Source organism: Maniola jurtina, chromosome 15, assembly GCF_905333055.1.
Source record: "Maniola jurtina chromosome 15, ilManJurt1.1, whole genome shotgun sequence".
Classification (NCBI taxonomy): Eukaryota; Metazoa; Arthropoda; class Insecta; order Lepidoptera; family Nymphalidae; genus Maniola; species Maniola jurtina.
In genome coordinates, this window is record NC_060043.1 from 730,647 (window position 1) to 758,196 (window position 27,550).

The window sequence follows — 27,550 nt, forward strand, 5'->3', positions numbered from 1 at the left end:
CATCAAACGCTCTGTATAATAAAATATATTATCGAAAGTAAGTTATGAATAATATTCGCATCAATTTTTTCGATCCGATTCGTCACAGCTACATAAATTCAATCACTCATCTCCGAGGAGATAAATCGGGATAGCTTCCGATAAGAAATTCGAGGAATCTGAATGTTTGCTGAAATCGACGGGATGCTGCGAGTGGGCGTATCTTACTTCCCACTCTGACGTCAAGTTGCAAAAGTACTGTTTTTTTTTGCACTGATTACATTTTGTGTGCTACTTCTATACTCATTATCATTATAGAACATCGAGACGATTTTTGTAAATTAACTACTTTGAAAATTTTAATCAGAGGAAGTATTATTATCAATGTGAAGCCCAATCAGTATTTTTTAATTATTATTTACTATTGCTAAGCCTACGCTGTTCGTCTGTCGGTCTGTATATCAGCGGACTGTATCTCGTGAACCGTAATAGGTAAAGAGTTGCATTTTTTATAAAATGTGTATTTCTATTGCTGCTAAAATTCCAAAATGGCCGCCATGAAAACTGCCATACACCTTTTACTACTACTCAACTTGCATCTTAGATTACATCATCACTTACCAACAGATGAGATCGCAGTTAAGGGCTAAATTGTGTCCGAATAAAATAAAATAAATTGTCGGAAATCAAGATCTAGGTAGGTACTCGTTAGCTAGGCACTCCAGTAGATATAAAAATCTCTTTTAATATTAATATTCTATGATTCTATAATTTCCTGTCCGTACGGTTACTTACATAATATTTTATGCATTCAATCTACTGGGAATCTTGTAGAATGCCTAGAATGTAGCCAGTGCACTGACATCTACGAACACAAGTACGCTGGACCTGCGATTGCCGACCTGTTTGTGAAGCAATTTGATTTTCGCTATTTTGGCGCTGATAGCAGCAGTGAGCGTCTTGTGCGCGTACTCGAAACTATGTTATTGATGAGACATCTGTCATCGTCAACACGAACACCAATACTCCCAAAATGGCGCCAATTCTGATGTTTTACTCTAAACTAAAAGAGTATCAGCATCTTTTTCTTTTTGATATTGCTAAAAAAGCAGGGATAATAAATTTTAAATTAAACACAAAATTTTAGTGCTAACTCTACAAAAAAAACACTGTTCAAGACTGACTCGTCACGAGGTTTGATAGTTTTATATTAAATTAAGTTTCTCTGTCCTTTCATTATTACATTGATAAGAAAAAGATACGAATTCTCTAAAATTTTGTTGCGATCAGAGTTAGTAGGTACCAATGTCAAATTTCATATAGCCGGCAAGAAATATTGTACATCGACCTTTAGAAATAGCTCTCGGCTTCGTAGAGCGTTGTCTCTGTCACTCATTCCTATGTGACGTTTTGTCGGTGTCAACGACAGAAACAACGCTCTACGAAATTGCTATCTCTTTCTAAGGATTGACGTACAATACTGGATACTGTACGCTTAGTGGAGCCTTAGATTCGGCACGAAAAAATAGTCTATCATTTTATATGGCACAACTCTTCCAGCAGCGTACCTCCTTGTATAAGGTCTATTTCAGTGAACCAGTGTCATTGCGTCCTAGCTGGAACTATGCACGTAGGTAACTACTTCGCGGATGTGTTTTTGTTCTCACGATTTCATATTAATATCACGATCCATTAATATTAAACTAAATTACAGTATACAGTCTTGAACGTTACATATTCTATTAATTTACAGTGTAACTATAGTACTTGAAGAAAATAATGATTACAGACTTATTCCCTAATTAGCTGGCAACTTGGTAATTAGCCTTTGGGCTTGTTATGAAAATGTTTTATTATGTATTTTCTTGCCTGATTATAACTTTAATAAATAAGTCACAAAGAAGGTGGGCGTCGTAACTCTTAACACCTATAGGTATATTAAATTTTACATCTGTATATTATGTTCTACATGTATGAAACGGATTGACGTCATGGATTCCATGTAAAGATTAATTAAGTAAAGGTGGGTTGATGGCCGGTAACTAAGGTTGGTAACGACTGAAAGTTATTACTTCTAGCTCGAGATATGAACTTTATCATATGAACTTTTCTGTAGATAGTATGCTTACTAATTCGTTCAAGGGTTTACTTTAGGTTTAGTTTCTACTCGTCAAGGTTATACTTATAACATATTGTGTATATCGAATTCTGTTAAATTATCCAGATTCCAGGTAGCTTATAGCTGATAATATAATAATTCATAGCTTACTAGTTGTCGTTGATAGATCAGTCAGTCAGTCAAAACAAGTCTTTTATTTTATAAGTATAGATAGCACTTGGGGTAATGTGGCTTTATGCAAAAAATCACGCTGATCCGTTGGTCCGTTGCGGCGTGATTGAAGGACAAACTAAAGACCTTACAGTTAGTAAGTGTAAGGTCTTTGGGACAAACCAACAAACCAACACACTTTCGTATTTATAATATTGATAGTGAAAGTTAGTGAAAAGATAACAGACAGATAGACACTTATTCGCATTTGTAATATTAGTATGGATTCAGTGGAAATAACGCATTGTTCCGGCAAGTTTTCAAGTCCGCCCACACGCGCTCGTGGGCGAATGACGTCATACACAGCGCGTATTGTGACGACCCTTTCCATACAATGTATGTATTGACGCCTGGCGCCTACCACAATGTTTGAAAGAATGATACCATTAGTAGTTAAAGTCCTATTTTTAGGGTTCCGTACCTCAAAAAGAAAAAAGGAACCTTTATAGGATCACTTTGTTGTCTGTGGTGTCTGTCAAGAAAACTATAGGGTACTTCCCGTTGAATTAGAATCATGTTTGGCAGGTAGGTAGGTCTTACAGCACAGGTAAGAGGAAAGTCCAAAAACCGTGAACCACTAATTCACGGTAATATTAAAAAGTTAAATGTAAAATTAATGCAAAAATTTTTTAAAGTGAAAAGCCGGCGTTTTTAAAGTGAAAACCTGGAGTTTTTAGTACCGATGTAATTTAAAACTTAATAAAATCAAAAAGCGACAGGTTTTTTAAAATCCCTGGGAACTCTTGATTTTCCGAGACAAATGTGCCAATGTCCTTTTACCCGGGATGAAAATTTTATCTGTACCAAAGGTAGAAAGACTTTCGCATTTATAATATTAGTATGGATTAGCTGACTTCCTATACCAGCTTCCTAGCTACGGGCGAAATTTCAGAAAAAACTTTTCTTAGTAGGGATCATGTAGGGATCTACCTAAATCATAAAAAAATCTACATGCAAGATTTTAATTTTCTAGCCCCAGTGGGTGCCAGTGGTTTGAGCTGTACGTGTATCAGTTTCTCCTTTTAAATGCATAGACACTAGAATTAAAACAATCACAAATGTTTTCAGAGAAATAACAATAGACATCAGCGACAAAGTGCGCTATTGTGAGGGTTAAACCATGCAAATGACAGAAGTTGTGTGGCTCTCTTCAATATTTAATGGCCCCTGAAACGTAAGTGTTTTGAAGTAGGTATGCGAAGCGCAACACTCCAGGAAATATTGCAATCACAATAGGTGTACCTAATACACGTGACGATTGGGACCTACTGAATCCATACTCCCGTACTAATATTATAAATGCGAAAGTGTGTCTGTCTGTCTGTGTATCTGCTAGCTTTACGGCCCAAGTTTAACCGGTATTAATGGGTAAAGAGTTAGCTTAGGTACATCCCAGTAAAGGACATAGGCTACTTTTTATCCGGAAAATCAAAGAGTTCCCACAGGATTCTTAAAGGCCCATCCGTTTAACCGAGATACAGAGGTAACTTGCATACCGAAAAACATAGGCGATTTTTCATCCCGGAAAATCAGAGAGTTCCCACGGGATTTTTAAAACCTAAATCCACGCGGACGAAGTCGCGGACATGAGTGGCAGTGAGTGTATAAAGGAATGAATGAATGATATATTTTCCTCCAGATATTTTCCTCCAGTAATTAATTAATTCATCCCCTAAATGCGTGACCGCGTTATAAATAGGCAATTCCAGCAAATATTGCGATCACATATATACCTTATATGAGTACATACTGAATGTATGAATAATTAGTTACATAATAATGTCTCTTCAATATTTAGTTGGTCCTGAAAAATGTTGGTGTTGTAAAATATCTATGCGCAGGACGCTCCAGGATATTTTGCGATACAGTATAAGTAATCATCTACCTACAAGACCATTGATAAAGACAATTAGTAGGTACCTTGTGAACGAATGATATTTATTTACTTATTTATTTACTATAGTACCGCCCACAGAGTTACACATTCAAATTATACATGTTGTTCCTTACATTCTATGGCTCTTATGCAACTCTACTTACGGGCAGTCACAGCGTGCATTAACATAAACATAAGTCGTACAGTAAAATATAAAATAAAATATAATAGCTAACCTAAGGATGATATAGTTATTTTCAATATATTTAATTGGTCCCTAAAATGCGTGGATGATTTCAAGTAATCTTCCGACTACAATGTAATGATGCCATTGAAAAATACAATTTAGTAGGTACTTAGAATGAATGAATGAATGAATTTTCTTTTCAATATATTTTAATTGGTCCCTGCAATGCGTGGGTGTTTCGAAGTACGCGTAGGCAGCCTCAAGGGATGTTATCACGATCACAACGTAGGAGTACAATTAAATGAGGGACTCAAAGTTCATACAGAAGTTATATAATTCGAGACATCTGAGCAGTGTCATAGATATGCCGTGATGGTTTAGAGTTAGACTTTAGACAATGTTTTATTAGATACTGAAAAGGTTACTATTATATCAGACGTAAAGGTTATATTAATAACTGTTGTTAGTAAATATTAATTAATTAATCTGCCGCTAGTATTTGCCCTCGGTATCGCCTGCGTTAAATGCGGGTAAAACCGCTTTTTATCACAATAGTAAGTTGCACTGCCAACTTCATCCGCGTGGACTACACTTTTAAACCCCTATTTTGCCCCCTTAGGGGTGGAATTTTGAAAAACCCTTTCTTAGCGGATATCTACGTCATAATAGTTATCCTCATGCCTTTTATGTATATTTAGAACTAGCTGATGCCCGCAGCTTCGCCCGCGTGGATTGGTCAGATCCCCTGCAGCATCAGGATTGAGGAGTTGGACTCCTAATTTTTTATGAAACAATGTCGCAAAGTTCCTCTATCGATTAAAAAAGAAATGACGCAAATCGGTTCAGAAATCTCGGAGATTTCGGTGTACATAGGTAGAAAAACACAACTCCCTTTTTGAAAGTCGGTTAAAAAAGTAGCCTATGTTACTCCCTGGTCAATTCTCTACTTGTCTGTGAAAATCCCGTCAAAATCGGTTCAGCCGTTCCGAAGATTACCCTTTTCAAACAGACAGACAGACAGACAGACAGACAAAAATTTTAAAAACGTGTGATTTGGTGTTGGTATCGTTCAAATAACCATATGAGCTTAATATGAGGTAGTTATTTCGAAATTACAGACAGACACTCCAATTTTATTTATTAGTATAGATGTATTTTGTGTGTACTATTAAAAATAGGTATAATCACGATCAAATGTTGCATTCAGTTACGTGAACTGTTCTAACTGGGCACTAGATTATTATAGCTATCACGGAAAGTGATGATTCAACACCACATTCCTCAATTATGTAAAACATTATTGATCCACACTTTAATCCGTCTGCATTTTGTTTAGGTGGTTTCTACGAATAACAATTTTGTACTAGTGCAGATCAATGCGATTAAAAGCCTCGGTAGCTCAACGGTTAAGGAGCGGACTAAATTCCGAATGGTCGGCGGTTCAAACCCCACCCGTTGCACTATTGTCGTACCTGCAGCTAGGACAAACTTTACGCTTAATTGGAGAGGAAAGAGAAATATTAGTCATGATTATCATGGCTAATACGTATTTCAAAAAAATTGTTCTAGGCGTTAACGGTGGCTCTTATGTATATTTTTGCGACTTTTGGAAGCTTTTTGTACGAAAACTATTACCTGGCCACCGAAGCGCAGCACACAAGCATACTAATCAGATTATTAATAGAAGTCATGATGATTTCATTCCGTCATCTGACAAAATCCTGATTAGTCTGCTTTACTCGTCTCCGCTCAGCTCCGATTCAGTGGACAAGCGACTTTAACGTCCTGTGTTTATCATCGTTTATCGTCGACTTTTTATCGTCCGTCTGCGATTAGTGTTAGGTGCCTGAGATAAAAACTTTTCTGAGATTTTCAAAAAGTAATTTTTAAACCTTGTAATATAAATCGTTGGCGCTTCCAGTAACCCCTTTCTAGCCGTGGACCTTGACCCAACGGTTGCGCAAAGTTCTACATAGCCACGCTGCGGGTGACAAATGGGACCTTGTCTCAGTAAGCCAGCACCACGGTCGCAGGCACTGATAAGGGACAATGAACATACAGCTTTCCCGCCTGAAGCTTAAGTCGGTTTTGGCTTAGCGAACGTTTGTATTGCGGGGGTTTTGCTTTTGTTTTTATTTGTAAGGCAAATATTTATGGTAAGCTTTCGCGAAGCGCTTGTGGATTTTAGCCGGTTTTTGTAAAGTCCCCGATCTTAAGCGAAGGTCACACCGCGAGCTAGGCTAAGTTCACATGGCCAAAGTCAAAATTCAAATTGGGTAGAGCTTGTCTATTTTGAAATGACGCGCCCCACCACCGCAATTTACAGTCAACAAAATTATGTAGTGGGGCGCGTCATTTCAAAATAGACAAGCTCTACCAGTGTACACATTTTGATTGTCTATTGTTGAATTTGTCAAACAATGATGAAGTCTACGACAGTACCCAATTTGCATATATGACTTTGACTTTGATGATGATACTTGCCCGATTTTTGTTTACGGTATGTTGGTAGGTATCTGCATAGCATGTGACCTCGTATTATTCCATTGTAACCTAAAAAAAATGCAAAGTAAAGTGCGGCTATAATTTAGAGGCGTTAAAACAGATCCAAAGATAAACATGAAATGGAAAAGCACTGTCAGTACATTCTGTGCCAAACACTGAAATGGACATTTACAAGTTGGTACGCTGGACGGGCCATACAAATTGTTTTTTTTTATCTGTTGATTCGAAGCGCCGCGCCCGACAAAACATACCGAGAGTTAAAAATGACACTATGTTCAATGGTCCTCATATTGACACCATGTTGACCTTTCAACTCATTCATCACTAACATTTAGTTCCGAGTACGCTCACATATCCCTTGCTCCTGCTATCAGCGCCAAAAATGCAAAAATCAAGTTTCTTCAAAAACAGATCGGCGATCGCAAGTCCAGCGTATTAGTACAGGTCAGTGGTGCCAAAAGTCTTTGAAACACCCACGATTTATAAAGATTCTCATTCATCCTTTTCTTAGAATGCAATAAACACCAGACATTGTTGGCAACAAACGCGAATCACAAAGAAAATGAATTTACGTAATTGTTCAAGGAATTTTCTGGAACTTCTGTCTAAAAATTTGATTGTGAGCTATTTTCTGCGACCGTTGTTTTTCCTTGGATTGACAGTAAAGTTCGTGCTCTCTAGTAAACGAGCGAGGAAAACACTAATCACAATTTAGTACATAATAAGTATAGAATGTATCGACTATACTCACGTATTTAGTCGATGTAAGCCCGACTAGTTTTAAACCCATCCGGGGCCCTTTTTCATATGGACTCACGATAGTTTAAACTGTTTAAACTTTAAACATTAATAAAATAGTACATGTTTCAATGCTCACAATACGATGCGAACAAAATTCGTGTTTATTTTATTTTATTTTATTCCTTTATTTGTAAACAACAGCGGTACAATTATTATAATTTTACATTTTAAACTATATAAAAATAAGGCCAAATGGGTTTACAATATACGAGTATGATTACAGTTAACATAAAAGTAATTATAAATTATAACAGAACTAAGCGTGTGTTAGTGTGTGTGTGTGTGTGTGTGTGTGTTTGTGTGTGTTATGGCACTTCTTCATCTTCGTGATCAACTCATCGCCGGCCCACTACTGAACATGATGATCATTGATCATGATAATGTTGTTAAGGAAAGAAATATTGTATAATTTTTTTTTAAACTGTAAGATAGGCTTGCGCTTGACGATAGTCATGCTTGAGAAATAGCGCAATGATGAGGTTTGGATTGGAGCGCGCTTGCCTAGAAGATGCCTCGCCTGCGCTTGACGATAATCATGCTTGAGAAATAGCGCAATGATGAGGTTTGGATTGGAGCGCGCTTGCCTAGAAGATGCCTTGCCTGCGCTTGACGATAATCATGCTTGAGAAATAGCGCAATGATGAGGTTTGGATTGGAGTGCGCTTGCCTAGAAGATGCACTTTACCTGCGCTTGATGACAATCATGTCTTCTTATCCTTTGAATTCTTGCTTTGAAGGTATTCAAGTTATCCATGATATATTTTTGTTGCAGATCAATACACCCTGGACAGCGAGTACATAAAGCGGTACCTGGGGGAACTGACGCCCATGCAGGAGTCCAGGCTGCTGCAGCTCAGGAAATGGATCGCCGACTTACAGAAGGGAAAGGTTAGTTCAATATGAAAAACCGGCCACGTGCGAGTCAGATTCGCGCACCGAGGGTTCCGTACTCAGGTTATTTTTCCGACATTTTGCACGATAAATCAAAAACTATTGTGGATAAAAATAAATAAAAATCTGTTTTAGAATATACTGGTAAAGCCCTTTCATATGATACCCCACTTGGAATAGTTATCTTATTTTGAATAATCGAAATACATTTTAATTTTTTTTTCTGTGGTGTAACCACAAATTCACGGTTTTCGCATTTATTCCTTTACTTGTGCTATAAGACCTACCCACCTGCCAAATTTCATGATTCTAGGTCAACGGGAAGTACCCTATAGGTTTTCTTAACAGACACAACGGACGGACAGACAGATAGACAGACAGATAACAAAGTGATCCTATAAGGGTTCCGTTTTCCTTTTGAGGTACGGAACCCTAACTAGTTATGAAGTATGGCGCTGAAACATGGACACTGACAGTTGGTCTTGTCCACAACATCAAAGTCGCTCAGCGTGTTATGGAGCGGGCTATGGCTCTATGTTGGGTGTCTCTCTGAGGGACAAAATCCGTAACGAGGAAATCCGTAGGAGAAACATAGTTCAACGAATTGCAAGCTGAAGTGGCAATGGGCAGGCCATGTCTATCGCAGAACCGATGGCCGTTGGGGCAGACGTGTTCTGGAATGGAGACCTCATACCAGCAAGCGTTGTATGGGATGACCTTGAAAAGGTAGCGGGAAGTGGCTAGATGAGGAATTCGGAGGATCGTGTGTGGTTGCACGCTTTTGGGAAGGCCTATGTCCAGCCGTGGACGCAAACAGATTGAATCAATCAATGTCATAAAAAATTGTTCAAAAATGCTGATTCTTTTTACCAAATCCATTACTGTACTTTTTTGGTAATGTAAGTAGGTTAGTTGAGCATTAAAAAGTTAAGAATTTAAGGTTTTCTCCTCATTAGGAACGGCCTAGCCTACTTAAGGTAAGTAATCTAATTTTGGCCGAGGTCAGATGAAATACTGATTTCCATTACGCTTCGTCGTAAGCGGCGAACAGCAGTCTAAAGTTATTTAGCTACTTATCTGATTAGGTGTATATTTTTAGCGTATTAGGGTTCCTTACGTTTTAAAACGGAACCCTTAAAGGAACATACGTGTGTTTGTCTGTCCGTCTGTCACAGCCAATTTGCTACGAAACTTTAAGTCAAAGTCGAGTTTAACAGGGCTCTCTCCGTCACTCGTTTTATACAATCGTAGTTCCAATTTCATTTGAATATTAAGCAACCAAAGTCCATGTGCAGACATATTCCAGAAACTAATATCTGTGTCTGTGGTGTTTAAGATTTTTCTAAAAATATGTAGTTTTAAAATTACAGGGGCTCAAAGATTTGTATGAAAATTTTTAAAACCGCGTTACTTTGAAACCGAATATTTTAACAGAAATCTGGAAAACCACAGACATAAATATTAGTTTCCAGAATATGTCTGCAAAATTTCATGGACTTTGGTTGCTTAATATTCAAATGAAATTGGAACTACGATTGTATGAAACGAGTGACGGAGAGAGCCCTCTTAAAGGCCTGGCTGGATAATGACATAGACTACCTTTCATCCCGAAAAAGCAAAGTTTCTAGCATCACGTAGTAAACTATATTATAATATCAACTGCGAGTAAATAGAGAGTAGATACCCGTCGTAGTGTCCACACGAGCACTTCCGCACTCCGCAAGGCTGGTGATGTGTATTTTAATCACAAACCTGTCGACTCATCGACTCACTTCCTAGTATTTATTTGCACACGGTATTTTCTTTCGCTTCTTTACTGTGCCGTATGATCGTTGAGAAATCGGTTCGTATTCTACCAATTTTTAAGGTTCCGTACCTCAAAAGGAAAAACGGAACCCTTAAATGATCACAATGTTTATCTGTTTGTCTGTCTGTCTGTCTGTCCGTCCGTCCGTCCGTCTGTCGTGTCTGTCAAAAAACCTATAGGGTACTTCCCGTTGACCTAGAATCATGAAAATTGGCAGATAGGTAGGTCTTATAGCACAAATAAAGGAATAAATCTGGAAACCGCGAATTTGTGGTTACATCATTAAAAAAAAACCGGCCAAGTGCGAGTCAAACTCGCGCACTGAGGGTTCCGTACTCGGGTATTTTTTCCAACATTTTGCACGATAAATCAAAAACTATTATACATAAAAATGAATAAAAATCTTTTTTAGAATGTACAAGTAAAGCCCTTTCATATGATACTCCACTTGGTATAGTTATCATACTTTGAAAATTGAAACACATTTTTTTATAATGATGTAACCACAAATTCGCGGTTTTCAGATTTATTTCTGTATCTGTGCTGTAAGACCTACCTACCTGCCAAATTTCATGATTCTAGGACAACGAGAAGTACCCTATAGGTTTCTTGACAGACAGACAGACAAAAAAGTGATCCTATAAGGGATCCGTTTTTCTTTTTGAGGTACGGAACCCTAAAAAATATTAAAATGTGTTTCAATTTTCAAAGTAAGTTTTTGCTCGTAGGTCAAATCACATGCGTGCTACTTTTGTGATAATACGGGTTCAGGAGATAAGCACGAGCGTGACCTGATAGAATATCAGGAAAAAATTATAATACAAGTGACAGAGTTAAAGAGGGCAAACAACTTTATCATATACGCATTAAAAAAAAAACTTACGCTGAATACGTAAATGTAATATTACATAGCGAACTGATATAGTTAAAATACGTTTTGAATTATAAGAGAAGGGCTTAGGTCGCGGTCTGCCACGCTGGTCCAGTGCGGTTTAGCAGACTTCATAAATCTTTAAAAACAGTATGGCATTATTCTTAGGCATACAGATTTCCTCACGATGTTGTTCTTCACCGTTAAAGCAAGTGATATTTATATTTAATTGATTACTTAATTGATTTGAATGCATTGCAATGAAAAGTTAGGTCGATATCTATGGAGCACACTTTAATTTTGCTTACACTTAAGTTTCAGTTAAAACGAGACAGATATATGCAACGGTATAGCACTGTCTCGTTTTAACAGTGTCTTTAGAGGGCTCTCTCCGTCACTCGTTTCCACTCGTTTCATACAATCGTAGTTCCAATTTCATTTGAATATTAAGCAACCAAAGTCTATGAAATTTTGCAGACATATTCTAGAAACTAATATCTATGTCTGTGGTTTTCCAGATTTCTGTTAAAATATTCGGTTCCAAAGTTACGCGGTCTTTAAAATTTTCATACAAATCTTTGAGCTCCTGTAATTGTAAAACTACATATTTTTAGAAAAATCTAAAACACCACAGACACAGATATTAGTTTCTAGAATATGTCTGCAAAATTTCATGGACTTTGGTTGCTTAATATACAAATGAAATTGGAACTACGATTGTATGAAACGAGTGGAAACGAGTGACGGAGAAGCCCTGTTAAGTCTGAGTAAAGTCAAAGTGCGGTCTTATAGATCTCAGCCTTAGAGGTGCGTGCGCGGGATCGAATTCCCGACATCCCGAATAGAAGGCCAGGCTATCACGGCAATATTGTAGTACGATGTGCGAGTTCTGTATTATAACATTATACTTAACATCTTGTTCCTCAGGTGCCAAGCGATACAACGTTGCTCCGTTTCCTTCGGGCGCGGGACTTCAGCGTGGAAAAAGCTCGAGAAATGCTCTCCCAGTCGTTACTCTGGCGTAAGAAGCACCAGGTGGACCGCATCCTCTCCGAGTACGAGACCCCGGACGTCGTCAAGCAGTACTTCCCTGGCGGCTGGCATCACCACGACAAGGGTAAGGAGCTTAGTCTATCCTGATCATTTTCTACGTTGCCTCCAGGTAGAAAATACTTGCAAATTAATCTCACAGACATAACTCTGGTGTAAAAAGCACCAGGTATACCGCATCCACTCCGAGTACGAAACACCTGACGTCCTGAAACAGTACTTCCCTGGCGGCTGCCATCACAACGACGGAGGGTGCGACAATTTAATTCTAGTCTAATTTATTCCAAACCCAATCAACAGCATCTTTCCAGAAACATTTTAAGAAAAGATCAATAGTTTCTTTGTATGATCTTGGGAAACGCATTCCTTCTTGTGCTGTTTTTTACACAATCTGTGTATGTTAAAAACTGTGCAAACACGATCAGAAGATGTAGAACTAGAGGATGCCCGCGACTTTGTCCGCGTGGATTTAGGATTTTAAGGATCCCTTGGTAACTGTTTGATTTTCCGGGATAAAAAGTTGCCCATGTCAATTACAGGGACGCAAGCCACCTCGGTACCAAATTTCATACAAATCGGTTAAGCAGGTGGGTCTTTAGGAATCCCGCGGGATCTGTTTGTTTTTCCGGGATAAAAAGTAGCCTATGTCCGTCTCCGGGATAAAAGCTAACTCTGTACCAAATTTCGATTGTATCGATGAATCGATTATACTGTTGGGCCGTGAAAAGGTAGCAGACAGACAAACGGACAGACACACTTTCGCATTTATAATATTAGTATGGATATGGATTAGTATGGATGTTAAGGATATTTTTACAAGCAGTTCCTTTTTTGATTGTAGACGGACGTCCACTATACATTCTTCGACTGGGACAAATGGATGTTAAGGGATTGCTGAAATCTATTGGAGAAGATGGACTCTTGAAGTTGGTAAGTGCCCAAAGTGTAATGAAATGTTATATTGCATGTTTTGCTTTTTAGATCTACAACGCAACAAAGTTTTGCTAAAACTAACTTAACTGTTTATTCGTAAAGTAGAAGCAGACATACAATTTAGAGATGCTCCATAAAAGAAAATGGATTGTCTCACTAAAACTAGGGTTGAGACTTGAGCTATAATAATATTTCTCAACATTACAGAACATAATACATATTTGTCACTTTAATAGACGATACCGTAGATTGTAATCAGGGCCATTTTATTTGGGTTGGGACCTCTTTAATATAATAGGACAAAATACAAACACGTTTTTATCTTTCAAAGTAATTTATTTTGTCCACTAAATTTCAGACGCTTCACGTTTGTGAAGAGGGTTTAAAACTACTGGAAGAGGCGACTCGTTCTTCAGAACACGCGATTCAATCCTGGTGTCTCCTCGTGGACTTGGACGGCTTGAACATGAGGCATCTCTGGAGGCCCGGAGTCAGGGCTTTGCTGAGGATAATACAGATCGTGGAGGCGAATTATCCGGAGACGATGGGAAGGGTGCTCATTGTGAGAGCGCCGAGGGTCTTCCCGATCTTATGGACTATTGTTAGCACTTTTATAGGTAAGCGTTGATGTCAGCAATGGATACACATATCGCAAATAACTTTATTGAGCACTGAAATCGAAATTGTGAACGATTTACAAACCTTTCACGAATCTTTTGAACGTCTGCATTTTTGTTATTCTAAAAAGGTAAAAGTTTAATATCAATGCTTTATATTTATTTTACAAATATGGACCATGTTATGGTGACGATTTTGAGTTGAAGTTGGTGACAATTTGTTATTTTTAGAGAAATATCGTATAATGTAATTTGATTTAATTTAATTTTGATCTTCAAAAGAGCTTTCAAGAGCCAAATACAAAGCTACAGAGTGTTACTTAGTCTAGTTGCATAATAGGCAGTTAAAATTACGTTACGAATATAGTTACACTCCATCCATGTTAACTTTAAGTTAACTAAAGAAGTTTAGCGGTAACCAAAACGTAACTTTAACTGCCTTTATGCAAGTGGGCTTTAGTGACAACTGACCAAATAATATTTTCTCTCAATTTCAGACGAAAACACTCGCAGTAAGTTCTTGTTCTACGGCGGCAAGGACTATTTGCAACCCGGTGGGTTACTCGACTACATCCCCAAGGATCTCATTCCTGACTTTCTCGGCGGACCTTGCAAGGTGAGACTTCATGACCCAAACTATTCCTCATCTTTATCAATGACCTGTGTAACCACTGCCCGATAAAATTTCTAACTTTAAGATCCGACATGCACAAATTGTTAAACTGTATTTATTTATAACTATAGCATCTTTATCTAACAATATTGTAAACACAGTAGGAGCAATGAAATTAATATTTAATTAAACGAATTTATAGACTATTCCAAACAAAAATCATTGTTCTATGAAATTGTCAAATTTTATATTGGCTATCAATTTATTAGCAAAAGCTGCAACTCGCATCCAAGAATTCTTGTTTGCCATTCCAAACAAGAACTTTTTAGCCATTGCATATCGTGTGCTTAGTAATCTAAATAGATATTATTGAAAATTAAAGGTGATTTTTGTATTATGCATTTTTCGCGCAGAATTTTAACCAAGCAGTGAATAAATCCTCGAATATATCGATAACTCTACGGTTGAGGAGCGTTGAATGCCAAAAGGTAGGCGGTTCAAACCCCACCGGTTGCACTATTGTTGTAATCACTCCTGGGATAAGCCAAAATTATGATTAGCATGGCTAATATTTTAAAAAAAATAGATGTTTCATTGGGAATTTGGTAGATCCAAAACAGAGTTGTTATGAAGAGGTGTAAGGAAAAATGAATGGAGGATAAAATAGGTGTTTTGAATCGATCTGTTTAATTAGTTTGTTTGTAACCCGCGGCAGTCGGACATAGTAGACGCGTCGCTGAACGTGCCGCAGCGCTATTACGACCATGTACGACACGTGAGATGATTACTGTCCATAGCTAACATGTCCATCGCTACAAGTGTCCACGTGTAATAATGTGCTATTGTTGCGTCGTCGAGGACATCGTTCAACATTGCAAGAGCTTTGAGAGTTAGTTAAGTTTCTTTGAATTATCTTCTTTAAGTTGCCTAGTATATAGCAACTGGTGTAGAAAAATAAAAATCTTGATATGAGATCTTTTTATTCAAATATCAGAGAATCATAGGAATCTTAATCTTCTAAAATCTAGACAAATAAAATCAGAGCTACTCATATAAAACTAGATAAAGTAAAGAGTCGAACTAAGTCTAGTTAATAATTTAGGAAGATTAAAATCATGAAGATTTGGTACTAGTCCATTTACAGAAGATGTTAGGAAAAACTACTTAACTTCAACTTAAAAATTAAAGCAAGCATTTAGTTTACATCATCATGTTACTTATTTAGAGAACTCTATTAAAAGTATGCTCATACAAAAAGCATATTATAAAGTCGACAATTATTATTTTAAATGATAAATAGTATGTATTTTACTAGCTTCAGTAATATGCGCGGGACTGCAATAGCTTATGTACAGAGCATCATTTTGTTAATTGAATTCAAAAAAAAGTAATCACTGAGTTCTTGCTGTTTCTTCTCGTTAGGAAGGAGGTTTCGAACCAGTAACAATAGATTCATTTGACGATTTATAAACACTTGTAAAAGTTTATTTAAAGTTGTAAAAGTTAGTCTGTAAATCAAAAAATTATAAGTTTTCAATTCTAACTAACGTGAATTTTTTACCCAACAAGATTTTTACTCTTGCATTTTTGAACAGTCCTAAATAGCACAGTCTTTTATCTACATGTATCTCAATCCACAATGTATGTACATGAAGCTTTAGTCGCAAGAACATTAGCAATATGTACGTCGCAACTCGCAATACTTGTAGAATGTACGCGCTAATTTGTTCACTATCATTAACATAGTTGGTACAGAAAGAAACCTCGTGATATGTCATGTATGTGCTAGAAATACTATGCACACTTGTTTCGTCTTTTACTACCTAGGCGGTCCCAGAATGAATTGGCCTAGCTATGAAATAGTTAAGAAAATGAGATGAAACCAATTTTATTTTTCTATATAATCTCCACTAATATAAACAAACTTTTAAAACTTGCGAACTAACATCTCTAAACCTTCATAAAAGTGACTGCAATCTTTGTCTTCAAAATGACTAAAGACGGCCGCCTGCAACTCTTCGTCGTTTGAAAATTTCCTTCCCCCTAATCCCCGCTTTAAATTTGGAAACAGATAATAGTCCAACGGGGCCAGGCCTAGACTATACGGTGAATGTTCCAGCTTCGTGAACGTTTTCTCCACAAAAATCTAAAAACTCGGTGCACAGCGCATTCGCTCCTGTCTTTGCACAGCTGAAAGAAGTTTCGGAACTCATCTTGCACTAACTTTTTTCATATGAAGATGGTCATGGATTGCATGATGGATGGTACTTTTAGAGAGCCTAAATCTAGCTGCAATTACTCTAATCTTCAAACGGCGGCCACTTAAAACCTACTCTCCCATTAGAGCAATAATTTCAGGAGAAAGCACTTCCACCAGTCGACCGTCATGGCTGATGTCTTCGACGGTTTTTCTCCCGAGGCGAAACTCTTTCACCCAGTTTCTTACTGTGCTGTACGAGGGGAAAGACTCCTTGTACACACCACCTAATCGATCTTTTATTTGGGCGGGAGATAAGCCTTCTTTAAACAGAAACTTTGTGACGCTTCGGTATTCGGTTTGCGACCTTTTCAAAAAACACACGACTCTTGATGTTCAAAACACTGCTGAGCTGAGACTACGCTTTTCATGTCGATGCATGTTAGTATATAAAGTAACACGATAAACGTACTGTCCGATATAACATAACATGTATCGATATGTTGCTTAGAACTATATCAGGCCAATTCATTCTGGGACCGCCCACGTACATAATATCTATCCTGTATATCTATACTATGTATTTGCTATACATAAAAGGCAATTTATGCTCGGAAATTTAACGCTACTACTAGATTTAGAGAACTGGTCTGGTTTAACGTAATTTTGGAGTGGTTGGGTTTATCCAAAAAAAAAAACCTATCCTTTTGGTTGGATATGAGTTGAGCATTTCCAACTTAACGACAGTCTTGAGATAAAATATAAGTAAGATAACTATACCAAGTGGGGTATCATACGAAAGGGCTTTACTTGTACATTCTAAAACAGATTTTTATTTATTTTTGTGTATAATAGTTTTTGATTTATCGTGCAAAATATTGGAAAAAATACCCGAGTCCGGAACCCTCAGTGCGCGAGTCTGACTCGCACTTGGCCGGTTTTTTTTCATGCAATAAGGAAGTACAAAACATACAAAGTAGTGCAAAATAGTATAATTGAAATTGTTTTTGTCTACACTGTCTCGTCTACTATTACCACCGGAAACAATTGTCTTAACACTCAGCAAAGTAAAAACAACTACCATACAGTTATAGATGTTCTATTTTACGATGATCGCTCAGCCTTGGTTGTTTAGTAAGTGTACAGATAAGACATTTGTGTGCGTAACTTAAACCGCCTCGCGGTTGACACTGAGCGCCACGCACACTATAACAATGTGTACGTGTGCACTCACACAATCATAGCCAAACGGTCATCGAGAAATAGAATATCTGTAGAATTAAGTAATTTTCTAAGTTATCGGTGATTCTTCCAGAGTTTCGTCCACGAAGGAGGTCTGGTGCCGAAGAGCTTGTACGTGAGCGGTGCGTTCACGGAGCGCGATGGAGACCCCCTCAGCGAAGACAGTATCTACCGATCCGTCAGCTTGGGGAAGGCACAGGTTTGTATAATATAATCTTCTCATTGTTCCATCTTCTCATAAATAAACTATGTGCGCGAGTGAGTGTATTTGCGTATGTGCGTGCGAGGGAGCGTGCTCATACTTGCGTAAATGCGTGGAATTTTTCTCACCCATAGTAAGAAGAGCTTCATGATCAACCCATTGCCGCTCACGGAGTCACAGGTCTCCTCTCAGGGAGAGAAGGGTTTTGGCCATAGTCTATTATTAAAATCACTTACAATTTCTGTATATCTAAATTTCTGTATAGGTACATGAAGTGATAGTGCAAAACCGCGACCCCCAGAGTGTCCTGACGTGGGACTTTGATGTGCTGCGACACGACATCTCATTCACCGTGTACCGGAGCGACCGGGAATTGGATCTTCCTGACCATGCTGCTGGTAAATAGTCTATTCGCAAAAATTATTAATTCTTTTGCAAAACGTGTAAGCGTAATTGCACCGGTCCCAAAGCGTTCTGATGTGGGTACTTGATGTGTTGCGACGTGACATGTTATTCGCCGTGTACCGGAGCGACTGGGAATCGGACCTTCCCGACCATGCTGCCGTTAACTAGTATATTTCATAAAATACTATAAAATATGTTTTAAAGATAATAAAAAAGATTCTGGCAACTTGAAGCAATAATTTCACAGGATACTTACTGCTGGCAAAGCCGTGCCGCCAAGCGATTTAGCGTTCCGGTACGATGCCGTGTACAAACCAAAGGAGTATGAGTTTAATGAAAACTGCCATACTTCTTCCAGATTAGCCCGCTTCCATCTTAGACTGCATCATCGCTTACCACCAGGTGAGATTGCAGTCAAGGGCTAACTTGTATCTGAATTTAAAAAATTTTAAAAAGAACTTATGGCTGTTCTTCGCCAGATCCTCAAATGTTTTCCCTTTGCAGCGGACTGCGTGGGCGGGGCCGGTGCGGAGGAGCACCGCTCGGTGCTGGAGCGCTGCGGGTGGCGGGAGGGGGAGCACTACCAGCGCGTCGAGCCCACACTTGTGTGCCACGACGGCGAGAGCATACAGGTACGTTGTATGTATGCGGCGGTCTCCACATACAGATAAGGCTACTTGTTAGGAAAAACCGGCCAAGTGCGAGTCGGACTCGCACACCGAGGGTTCCGTACCATGGTACAAGATATAGGTAATGCTTGTACACGCAACGGACATGACGGAGGAATCTTAAGTGAATTTATATGCCCACGGTTTTTGTATCACTACTAATAAATAAAATTGAAGTGTCTGTCTGTAATTTCGAAATAACTACCTCATATTAAGCTCATATGGTTATTTGAACGATACCAACACTGAATCACACGTTTTTAAAATTTTTGTCTGTCTGTCTGTCTGTCTGTCTGTCTGTTTGTCTGTCTGTCTGTCTGTTTGAAAAGGCTAATCTTCGGACGGCTGGACCGATTTTGACGGGGTTTTCACAGACAAGTAGAGAATTGACCAGGGAGTAACATAGGCTACTTTTTTAACCGACTTTCAAAAAGGGAGTTGTGTTTTTCTACTTATGTACACCGAAATCTCCGAGATTTCTGAACCGATTTGCGTCATTTCTTTTTTAATCGATAGAGGAACTTCGCGACATTGTTTCATAAAAAAATTGGAGTCCTCAATCCTGATGCTGCAGGGGATCTGACCAATCCACGCGGGCGAAGCTGCGGGCATCAGCTAGTTAATAAATAATAATCTTGTATCAAAATGGGTCCGTTGAATAAAATAGGGTTTTAAAGGATGTAATATTTGGTCAGGGTTCTCACGTGATGTCAGAGAGCGGCAGCTACGTGCTGCAGTGGCGATGTGAGGCGCTGGATGGGTCGCGGGCCGCGCAGCTCATGTACTTCCACGAGACCCTCGCCAGCCACCATTACAGGTAATACAATCAATGTTGAGCTGACATAAATCACAATTTTTTTTTAAATTTTAGGGCATAGATAACGGAGATATAAATGGATATTTTTCTTAGTTTTAGAGCTAGAACTACAAATTCATAGACGTAATACGTGTAACAAAGAAAATTTTTCACCACCCAATAGGTGAAAAATTTTAAAATAAAATTTAAAAAAACAATACAATAGAATTAATTCCTTACTTTTACTTCCAGCTGACAAAATATATATATATATAGAATGGATATAGGGAAAACCTTCGGGCGCCAGCCAGCTGGATAGAAATCTCCACAGATAGACTTGCCGAGGCCTGGACTTTTAATCGCAAGTCAGAGATTCGGTCCACCTAGCCGTGCTCTCTATTCCGGGACGCCAAATATCCACAAGAAATAAATATTGGTGAATAAAAATCAAAGAATTTAAAATTTATTATTAAAAATTAATTTATTAAATTTCTAAAGTTTTATACAAATTTTATTTATTAAAGAGGAAAAAAAATATGACAAATTATAATAGGTATCGCCCCTTTGTTCTTGTCTTAATTTTATATGTCTTATATATAGATACAATGAGCCAATTGTCACTTGTCTTAATTTTTTATATATTTTATACAATTATCAAAAATAAACAAACTTATAGTACCTGGGCCACATGGCCACACACTAGGTTATAAAAAAATAAAGTCCAAATTATCACAAAATTTGTTAAAATAGAGAATAAGCTAGGCACATGTCGAATATCTAACTAATTCCACAGGCCGAAAACTGCATTCCATCACACCAATTCCGGGATGGAATCCGATATAACACGTAACATGTACGATCCAAAATGAAATTTACGGGAAAATCCTCATGATAAATGCTCAAATGAGGCGTTAAATAATAACAATCTGAGAAGGACGATCTAGGGACGAGATCTAGGATCAACGATCTAGGATCAACGGCTGTAACAAGGAAAATGTTAGGTTAAAATTTTCATCCATTTTCTTGTTGGAAAATTCAATGTTCTAATGGCGAGATTGGGTAGAAAAATGAACACTTACCGCTAAAAGCGCCGTGTCCTACCACTCTATAGCCCTCTGGCCCATAAATATGTATTATACTTATTTAGTTTAACTTTCACATTTTTAAAAATTAATAATTGACGAGCAAATGTTTGCTTGTCTATGTAGGAAGAAAAAGTGAACCTTCAAAATGGCCACCGAAAGATGCCAACTTCATTCGGTAAACGAGCTGTCAAAAATGTTACTAGTTTTTTTTCCAATATGAAAGAGGGTTTGACAGATCGTTGAATTACATTCCCAAACGTCACGCCTTAGAAACGTCATGGTGAAGTTTGGGACACTGACATATGACATATAAAAAGTCTACAAACAGATTTCAGGTTATGTTAATAAAAATATGCGATCTAAATAAGGAATGTAACGGGACCGCTAAGGTACACGTTACATACGTTTTATTCATAGACGTAATAGATTCATAGGCGTAATACGTTTGTATGGGCATGCGCGTAAGAAAGGTAACCTTAAATTAAGATAAAACGCATTAAATACATAGCAGGTTTTATTATTATAACCTCGTTGCAGGGGTTCTATGTCCAGCTTGCAATCGGCAATCAGCGGGTTCTCGTGTCTCAGCGGCAAGTCGCTCAGCAGTTCCTGCCCGTCCAGGTGATGCGCGCGCGCCGCCCCCGCGCCGCTGTCCCCGCCACAAATGTCCCCACCACAGATGTCCCCGACGCTCTCGCCCCCTCTGTTATAAGACCCGGGGACAACCGGTAATACTGGGGCTAAACGGTAACATTAGGGGCCTACGGTAATACTGAAGGCGAACAGTAATACTTTGATAAACAAATGGTGAAAGAGGTACTAAAGTAGTTTCTACATAATAATAAATGAATAATAATAAGGCAAAGGCCATAATCTTTAATAAAGACTTTTAATTGTACGTATTGTACGCGTAATTCTATGGTTCTCAAAGAATTCTGGTGATGACGTAACGTTATCACATACACTATTGCTGGATTGGATCATTTGCTGGGGTGAAGTGATAATACTGGAGGAACTAAAATATGATGGTAGAGGAACTTTGGTAGTTCTGAAATGTCTTTCTCATAGTAATAAGAAAGTTCTTAATCTTGAATATTGACTTCTAAATGTGCGCATTTTATGCGTGACTATTACTAACGTAATAAAATATTTATTGGTACCGTAACTTCATTATAAATGTTGTATACTCCTATTGTGCTCTGCACGGCTTTATTGGTGCAGATCGTGCGGTTGAACGGTAAGACTATGGTGTGTAGGTATAGAGCGCAATATAGAGCATATTGATAATATTCTAAAATGACCATGGCATACTTAAAAGTTTTATACTTTACCTGAGTTACTCGAACTCTTATGTAATATTTATAATTTTATATTATTTCACTCTTAGACTTTGAGGAAATAATTGTACCTTAAACCTTTGTAGTTTTGTGATGTTAATGAAACTTAGAGGTTTATTGTAATGAGTAAGTATGATTCATGGAATGAGCCGATTTCAAAATCAAGCCATATTAATCATTATATCTAATATAAAATATTAGATATGGCTTGACCACGATAATTTTTAGATAACGATTCTTGTAATTTACAAATAGATAGATTCACTATTTTTATAAGTTAAAATGGATCAAGTTAACTAAAAAATAGTTATTAATCATAATCAGATCGATACAATGAGACGTATAATAGTTACTATGCTGTGTGTGTGATGCTATTATAGTTAGGTAATTACATTTTTAATATGCGTAACCATTGCTCTATTCAACGTATCATACTTTTGTTTGTGATTTTTTGACTAATCTGGGATTGGTATATAAATTATAATTATTGAAAGATCAAATTTTGGTACACATTGGGGCAATCTTTAAATACCTTACGTATTTTTGAATTATTTTGCTTATTTACTTTGCAAACTGATAACATCGCCAATCGAACGGAAATTGTATTATTTTATGTCCCTATATGGAATTAGTTATTGTTTATCTAGAAGTAATGCCGTATTACCCCTATCATGAAATTTTGGGGAAATGTGGTAATAATTTAGTGAAAAATTAGTCAGTGAATCCCATTTAATCTGACATGAAAATTCTACATTATCGTGATGAAATTAGGTAGTTTATCTAGATGTTGACAACTATGACTAAACATAGAACCTTTACATTATTTCAAATGAGTCTAATAATAAAGACTATGTATATACAAGCTTCACTATTACTATACTAAAGATGTTATAAGTAATATATAAATTATGTTATATGACCAAAGCTTGATCATACAGTTCAGAAACGAACTGATCTAATAATTGCGGAGCGCTCTCAAAATTTTTGTTTGTGAAATCGAGCAAGCAGGCAATATTTCTTATTTCATACTTCGTTACTTATTTATATTTAACCCGGTTATCTGAATAATCTTATTATAATTATTTATCTAATAAACTTTTTTTTGTATCGACTCATGACTTTAATAGCTTTATCTTACCTCAATTCCTTATAAAACTTTTTCACCCTAGCAGCCTATGGTAATAAAATAATGTCTTTTCCTTTATTCTTTAGATTTCACAAGGCACATACTATGTATTTCAGTTACTGTCTATAACTCAGATAAATTGCAAGATGAGCTTAAGGACTTTAAAAAGTGCCCCTGAAAATACAAGTAAGATATAAGTAAAAACGTAAGTTTAACAACGCAATGTGCAAAGTGTACTTCCTTATTTTTGTTGTTGTTAACAAAATTAAATCAAAGCTTCTGTCATATTTTGTACATACATATTTTGTTAGACAGAAGCTACGTATTTGGGTTCCATCGTGGCATTATTTATCAAGGGTAGGGCGGTAATCAGTAATCACCCGCGACGCGATGTAAGTCCGTTTCGGAACTGTATGATAGCTAAACTGTGTAGTGACGTATGTGAATAGAGTCCAACGTGGAATTTAAACAATGTTATCGTGTTATTGCAATAAATTATATCGATGACACAGCTCAGCGCTGAGCCGTTCTAATTGTTGTCCTAACTTCAAGTAAATAGAGTATATTTTTGAATAAGTGGACAATTACTTAGATTTACGTATAGTGTGTAATAGTATGTCTTATATTGAGTCGCTCGCAACGATTATTAGTTATTATAGTTTAAATGTAAAATGTATTTGTAGCTATACGTATATGTTAGATATTGCAAGGGTATTTAATTTTGTAGTAATTCATCAAAATCGTTTTAGTTCTTCAAAATATTCTCGGTGGCGTGTAAAGTCTGCCAATCTGCACTTAGCCAGCCTGGTTGGCCTGAACCTTTCTCATTCTTAAAGCGAAAACTCGGGAAAGCGATCCAGTTGACATTTTCCGACAGCAAGAATATTATTTGTGTTTTGGCCCATGCCCAACTGCATTTTACAGATTTTGTAACCTGTGTCAACCAAATTCGAGATGGGTGGAAGTGCATCGGGGCTAAAGCCTAGTTTCCACCTGAGTGGAGCGGAGAGAAAATGTGTTCAGTTAACCAATCAGATTTTTAAGATGAGATGTGAAAAATTATTTCATCATCTTTCAAAAAATCTGATTGGTCGACTGAACACATATTCTCCTCTCCGCTCCGCTTAGGTGGAAACTGGGCCTTATTGTCTTTATTATTGCGAGTGATAAAGAGGACAAAAATTTTACTCTGTAGGTCTAGTAGAAACATTAAGGCAAACAAAGGTAAGGTACAAAGTTTGATGAATATAAAAAGAAGCCTCCATCGGAGCTAATATTTTTCTAATGACGGCAAAAGAATGGATGTGCCTAATAAACTAAAGGAAGTGCCTAGACAGCCACAAGCGGCTAATTTGTGATGACTACTAGCATACTAGACACTTTCAAATAAAATTGAACCTTATCAGTATCATTAATAAGGAACAAATTTTGAGAACTTCACCCCAGTGAAGTGAAAAATATCCGCCCCCCAGGGCAGATATTTTTTTAAACAAACGACCGTTTATGACTATCTAGACATTTCCTAAAAATTGTAATGGATTTTTTTTTGGATTTTTGTAAATACGTTTATATACTATTGTCATTTGTTTGAAAGTAATAGATTTAATTGGAATGGGTTTTTTAAATGATTTAGTAAATAGTTTCTAATTGTCACTTGTTATAGAAAAATACTATTAATAATAACTATCAGATGTATTATAAAACAATTAACTACATGTTGCTCATAGAATTGAAATTACGTAATACGCGTAGAAAATTATAGTATCTCAATATTTGAGGGTTAATAAATAAATAGTAATAAATAGGTAAGAGTTAACTTGGCCCCTTACTGTGGAATTGATGGAAATCTCGCATATTTTTCTAAAATACTGCAAATACTACGAATAATTCATAGATCTGTAAATGTTAGGGCAATGCTTGTACAGTACCCAGCCCAAAATATTGCACATCGAACTAGAAAGAGATTACAGCTTCGTAGAGCGTTGTCTCTGTCACTCATACGACGTTTAGTCATTCTCAACGACTGAGACAACGCTCCACGAAACCGTTATCACTTTCTAAAATTCGATGTACAATATTTCCTATCGGGTACTGTAATTCTGTCACACAAAAATATCTTAACAACATGGAGGATTACATGCTTGTCTGCAGAATACATTGTGAAAAAGATGACATTTTATTTTTAGATCTGGCTGCAGTGTTGCCAACTGCTTTCCAAGAAAATATGAACTAAACCAACTTCTGAAATGCACTAGAAAGTGATACTTTTGCAAAAAATGCGCAAAGTCGTTGAAAATAAAATAGTTTGGAAGAGAAAATAGTCAAAAAAAATTTTTTTCCGGTTTAACATTTCAATTTAGACATCTCTTTTACTCTTCATTGTATCGTACGCCCCTATAATAATACTTATGATATAGGGCTTTATTTTGTTATATGTAAGATTTATTGGACGCCCCTTTTTATAGTATTTACAGTATCGGGGCGCATGATACTTATATCTTGAGTTGTAATATATTATTTACTATCTTTTGTAAGCGGAAGGAATTCTTAAAAATCTAGGAATTCTTAAAATGGAATTATAAGCACTGAAATATCAAAAATGCACAAGAACTAGTACCAAAAAAACTAAGTTGGCAACGTTGCTTAATAATTTGGTTTAGAGATTTGATTACCACAGAGTTTTTTAATTTATCAAAAAAAAAGTTTTTTTAAAATGGCTCATTTTTTTGCGGGTTACTTCGTCGATACGCAGCATACGGGTACTCCCCGCAAGTGGCATAACCAATGAAACTCACAAATTAGCTGAATTTATGGCGTTTTGCTTAGATCATGTTAAACCACGATTATTTTCTTAAGATTTTATTGAATCAAAACTTTAGTTCTAATTTTGGATATGGTTATTTTTAAGTGACAAGTAAGTATAATATAGACTTACTAGTGAAAATTGTCATACGCTTTAGGCATTTGTACCACCGCCGACGATTAGCAAGAAACGAGTTGAGCTAGAAACTAGAAGCGAGTTTGAATAGTATCGTTGAGCGAGTTTTTTTCTTTGATAGCTCTTGTCGCTGCGACAAACTAGTGGACAGAGAATAATCCTCACCGACATGAACAGTGTGCAGAGTCAGCGATCTATTTATCTCTTTTATTGACACGTAATCATACATCGATTGTACGTTTCTTAAGCGAGAAAATATTGATAGTCGATAGGTATTTGCTTCTTCGTCGGCGGTGGGACAAGTGCCTTATACAAATTTCTGTCACAGATAATGCATACATTTTCAGAACTCACTCGCCATATTTTTGCTCTATAAATATCAACAGTCATTTCAATAGTACGGTTCACCCATAAAGACTAAAATCTTTTTAATCCCCAACCCAAAAAGAGGGGTGTTATAAGTTAGATCTGTGTATCTGTGTATCTGTCTGTGGCATCGTAGCTCCTAAACTAATGAACCGATTTTAATTTAGTTTTTTTTTGGAAAGGTGGCTTGATCGAGAATGTTTTTAGCTATAATCCAAGAAAATCGGTTCAGCCGTTTGAAAGTTATCAGCTCTTTTCTAGTTACTGTAACCTTCGCTTGTCGGGGGTGTTATAAAATTTTTAATTTATTAAATTTGACATGACAGTTGACATATAGAGCAAATATGGCGATGAAATATGCGATTGAGTTCTCTAAATGTAGTATGCACTTGTATAAGATGCAATCTGTAACTTGTTACTAGTAACACCATATTTTATTTTATGCAATAAATAAAATAATATAGTCATAATATTTTACGTATTTTAAGTCGTAAGTCATAGTTTATCGCAAAATATTGTTTTATGATTTTTTTTTAAATATAAGTCTTAATTTATTTTTCGTTTGTTTTATTTAATTTTCCTAAGAGTAGATTTTTTGATCGCCAAGTAAAATATCTAAAAGCTAAAAGATGATGAAATTATTGAAAGTATCACAAAGTAGACATTTAGGCACTTTCTTTTAAACACGTTTTTTTAAAGTTTTGATTGTAAAACCGATTTTGAAAGTAT

At 36.8% G+C, this 27,550-nt stretch overlaps 1 protein-coding gene and 1 long non-coding RNA gene across 2 annotated transcripts in view; one reads left to right on the plus strand and one right to left on the minus strand.

Moving 5' to 3' along the window:
* LOC123872874 (protein real-time) overlaps positions 1-25,322 on the plus strand; it is a 69,901-nt gene extending 44,579 nt beyond the window's left edge. The window contains exons 6-15 of the mRNA XM_045917472.1: positions 8,450-8,565; positions 12,174-12,363; positions 13,138-13,226; positions 13,588-13,846; positions 14,344-14,462; positions 17,972-18,097; positions 18,366-18,498; positions 19,010-19,137; positions 19,869-19,990; positions 21,592-25,322. Coding sequence (XP_045773428.1) covers positions 8,450-8,565; positions 12,174-12,363; positions 13,138-13,226; positions 13,588-13,846; positions 14,344-14,462; positions 17,972-18,097; positions 18,366-18,498; positions 19,010-19,137; positions 19,869-19,990; positions 21,592-21,679 — 1,370 coding nt within the window. The 3' untranslated portion in view covers positions 21,680-25,322. The remainder of the gene's footprint in view (positions 1-8,449; positions 8,566-12,173; positions 12,364-13,137; positions 13,227-13,587; positions 13,847-14,343; positions 14,463-17,971; positions 18,098-18,365; positions 18,499-19,009; positions 19,138-19,868; positions 19,991-21,591) is intronic.
* LOC123872875 lies at positions 1,219-26,998 on the minus strand. Its single transcript, XR_006797559.1, has 3 exons — positions 25,472-26,998; positions 14,442-14,444; positions 1,219-1,327 (listed from the first exon to the last, which is right to left on the minus strand). It is a non-coding gene; the product is annotated as an uncharacterized LOC123872875 (long non-coding RNA).
* Between the last annotated feature and the right edge of the window lie 552 nt (positions 26,999-27,550).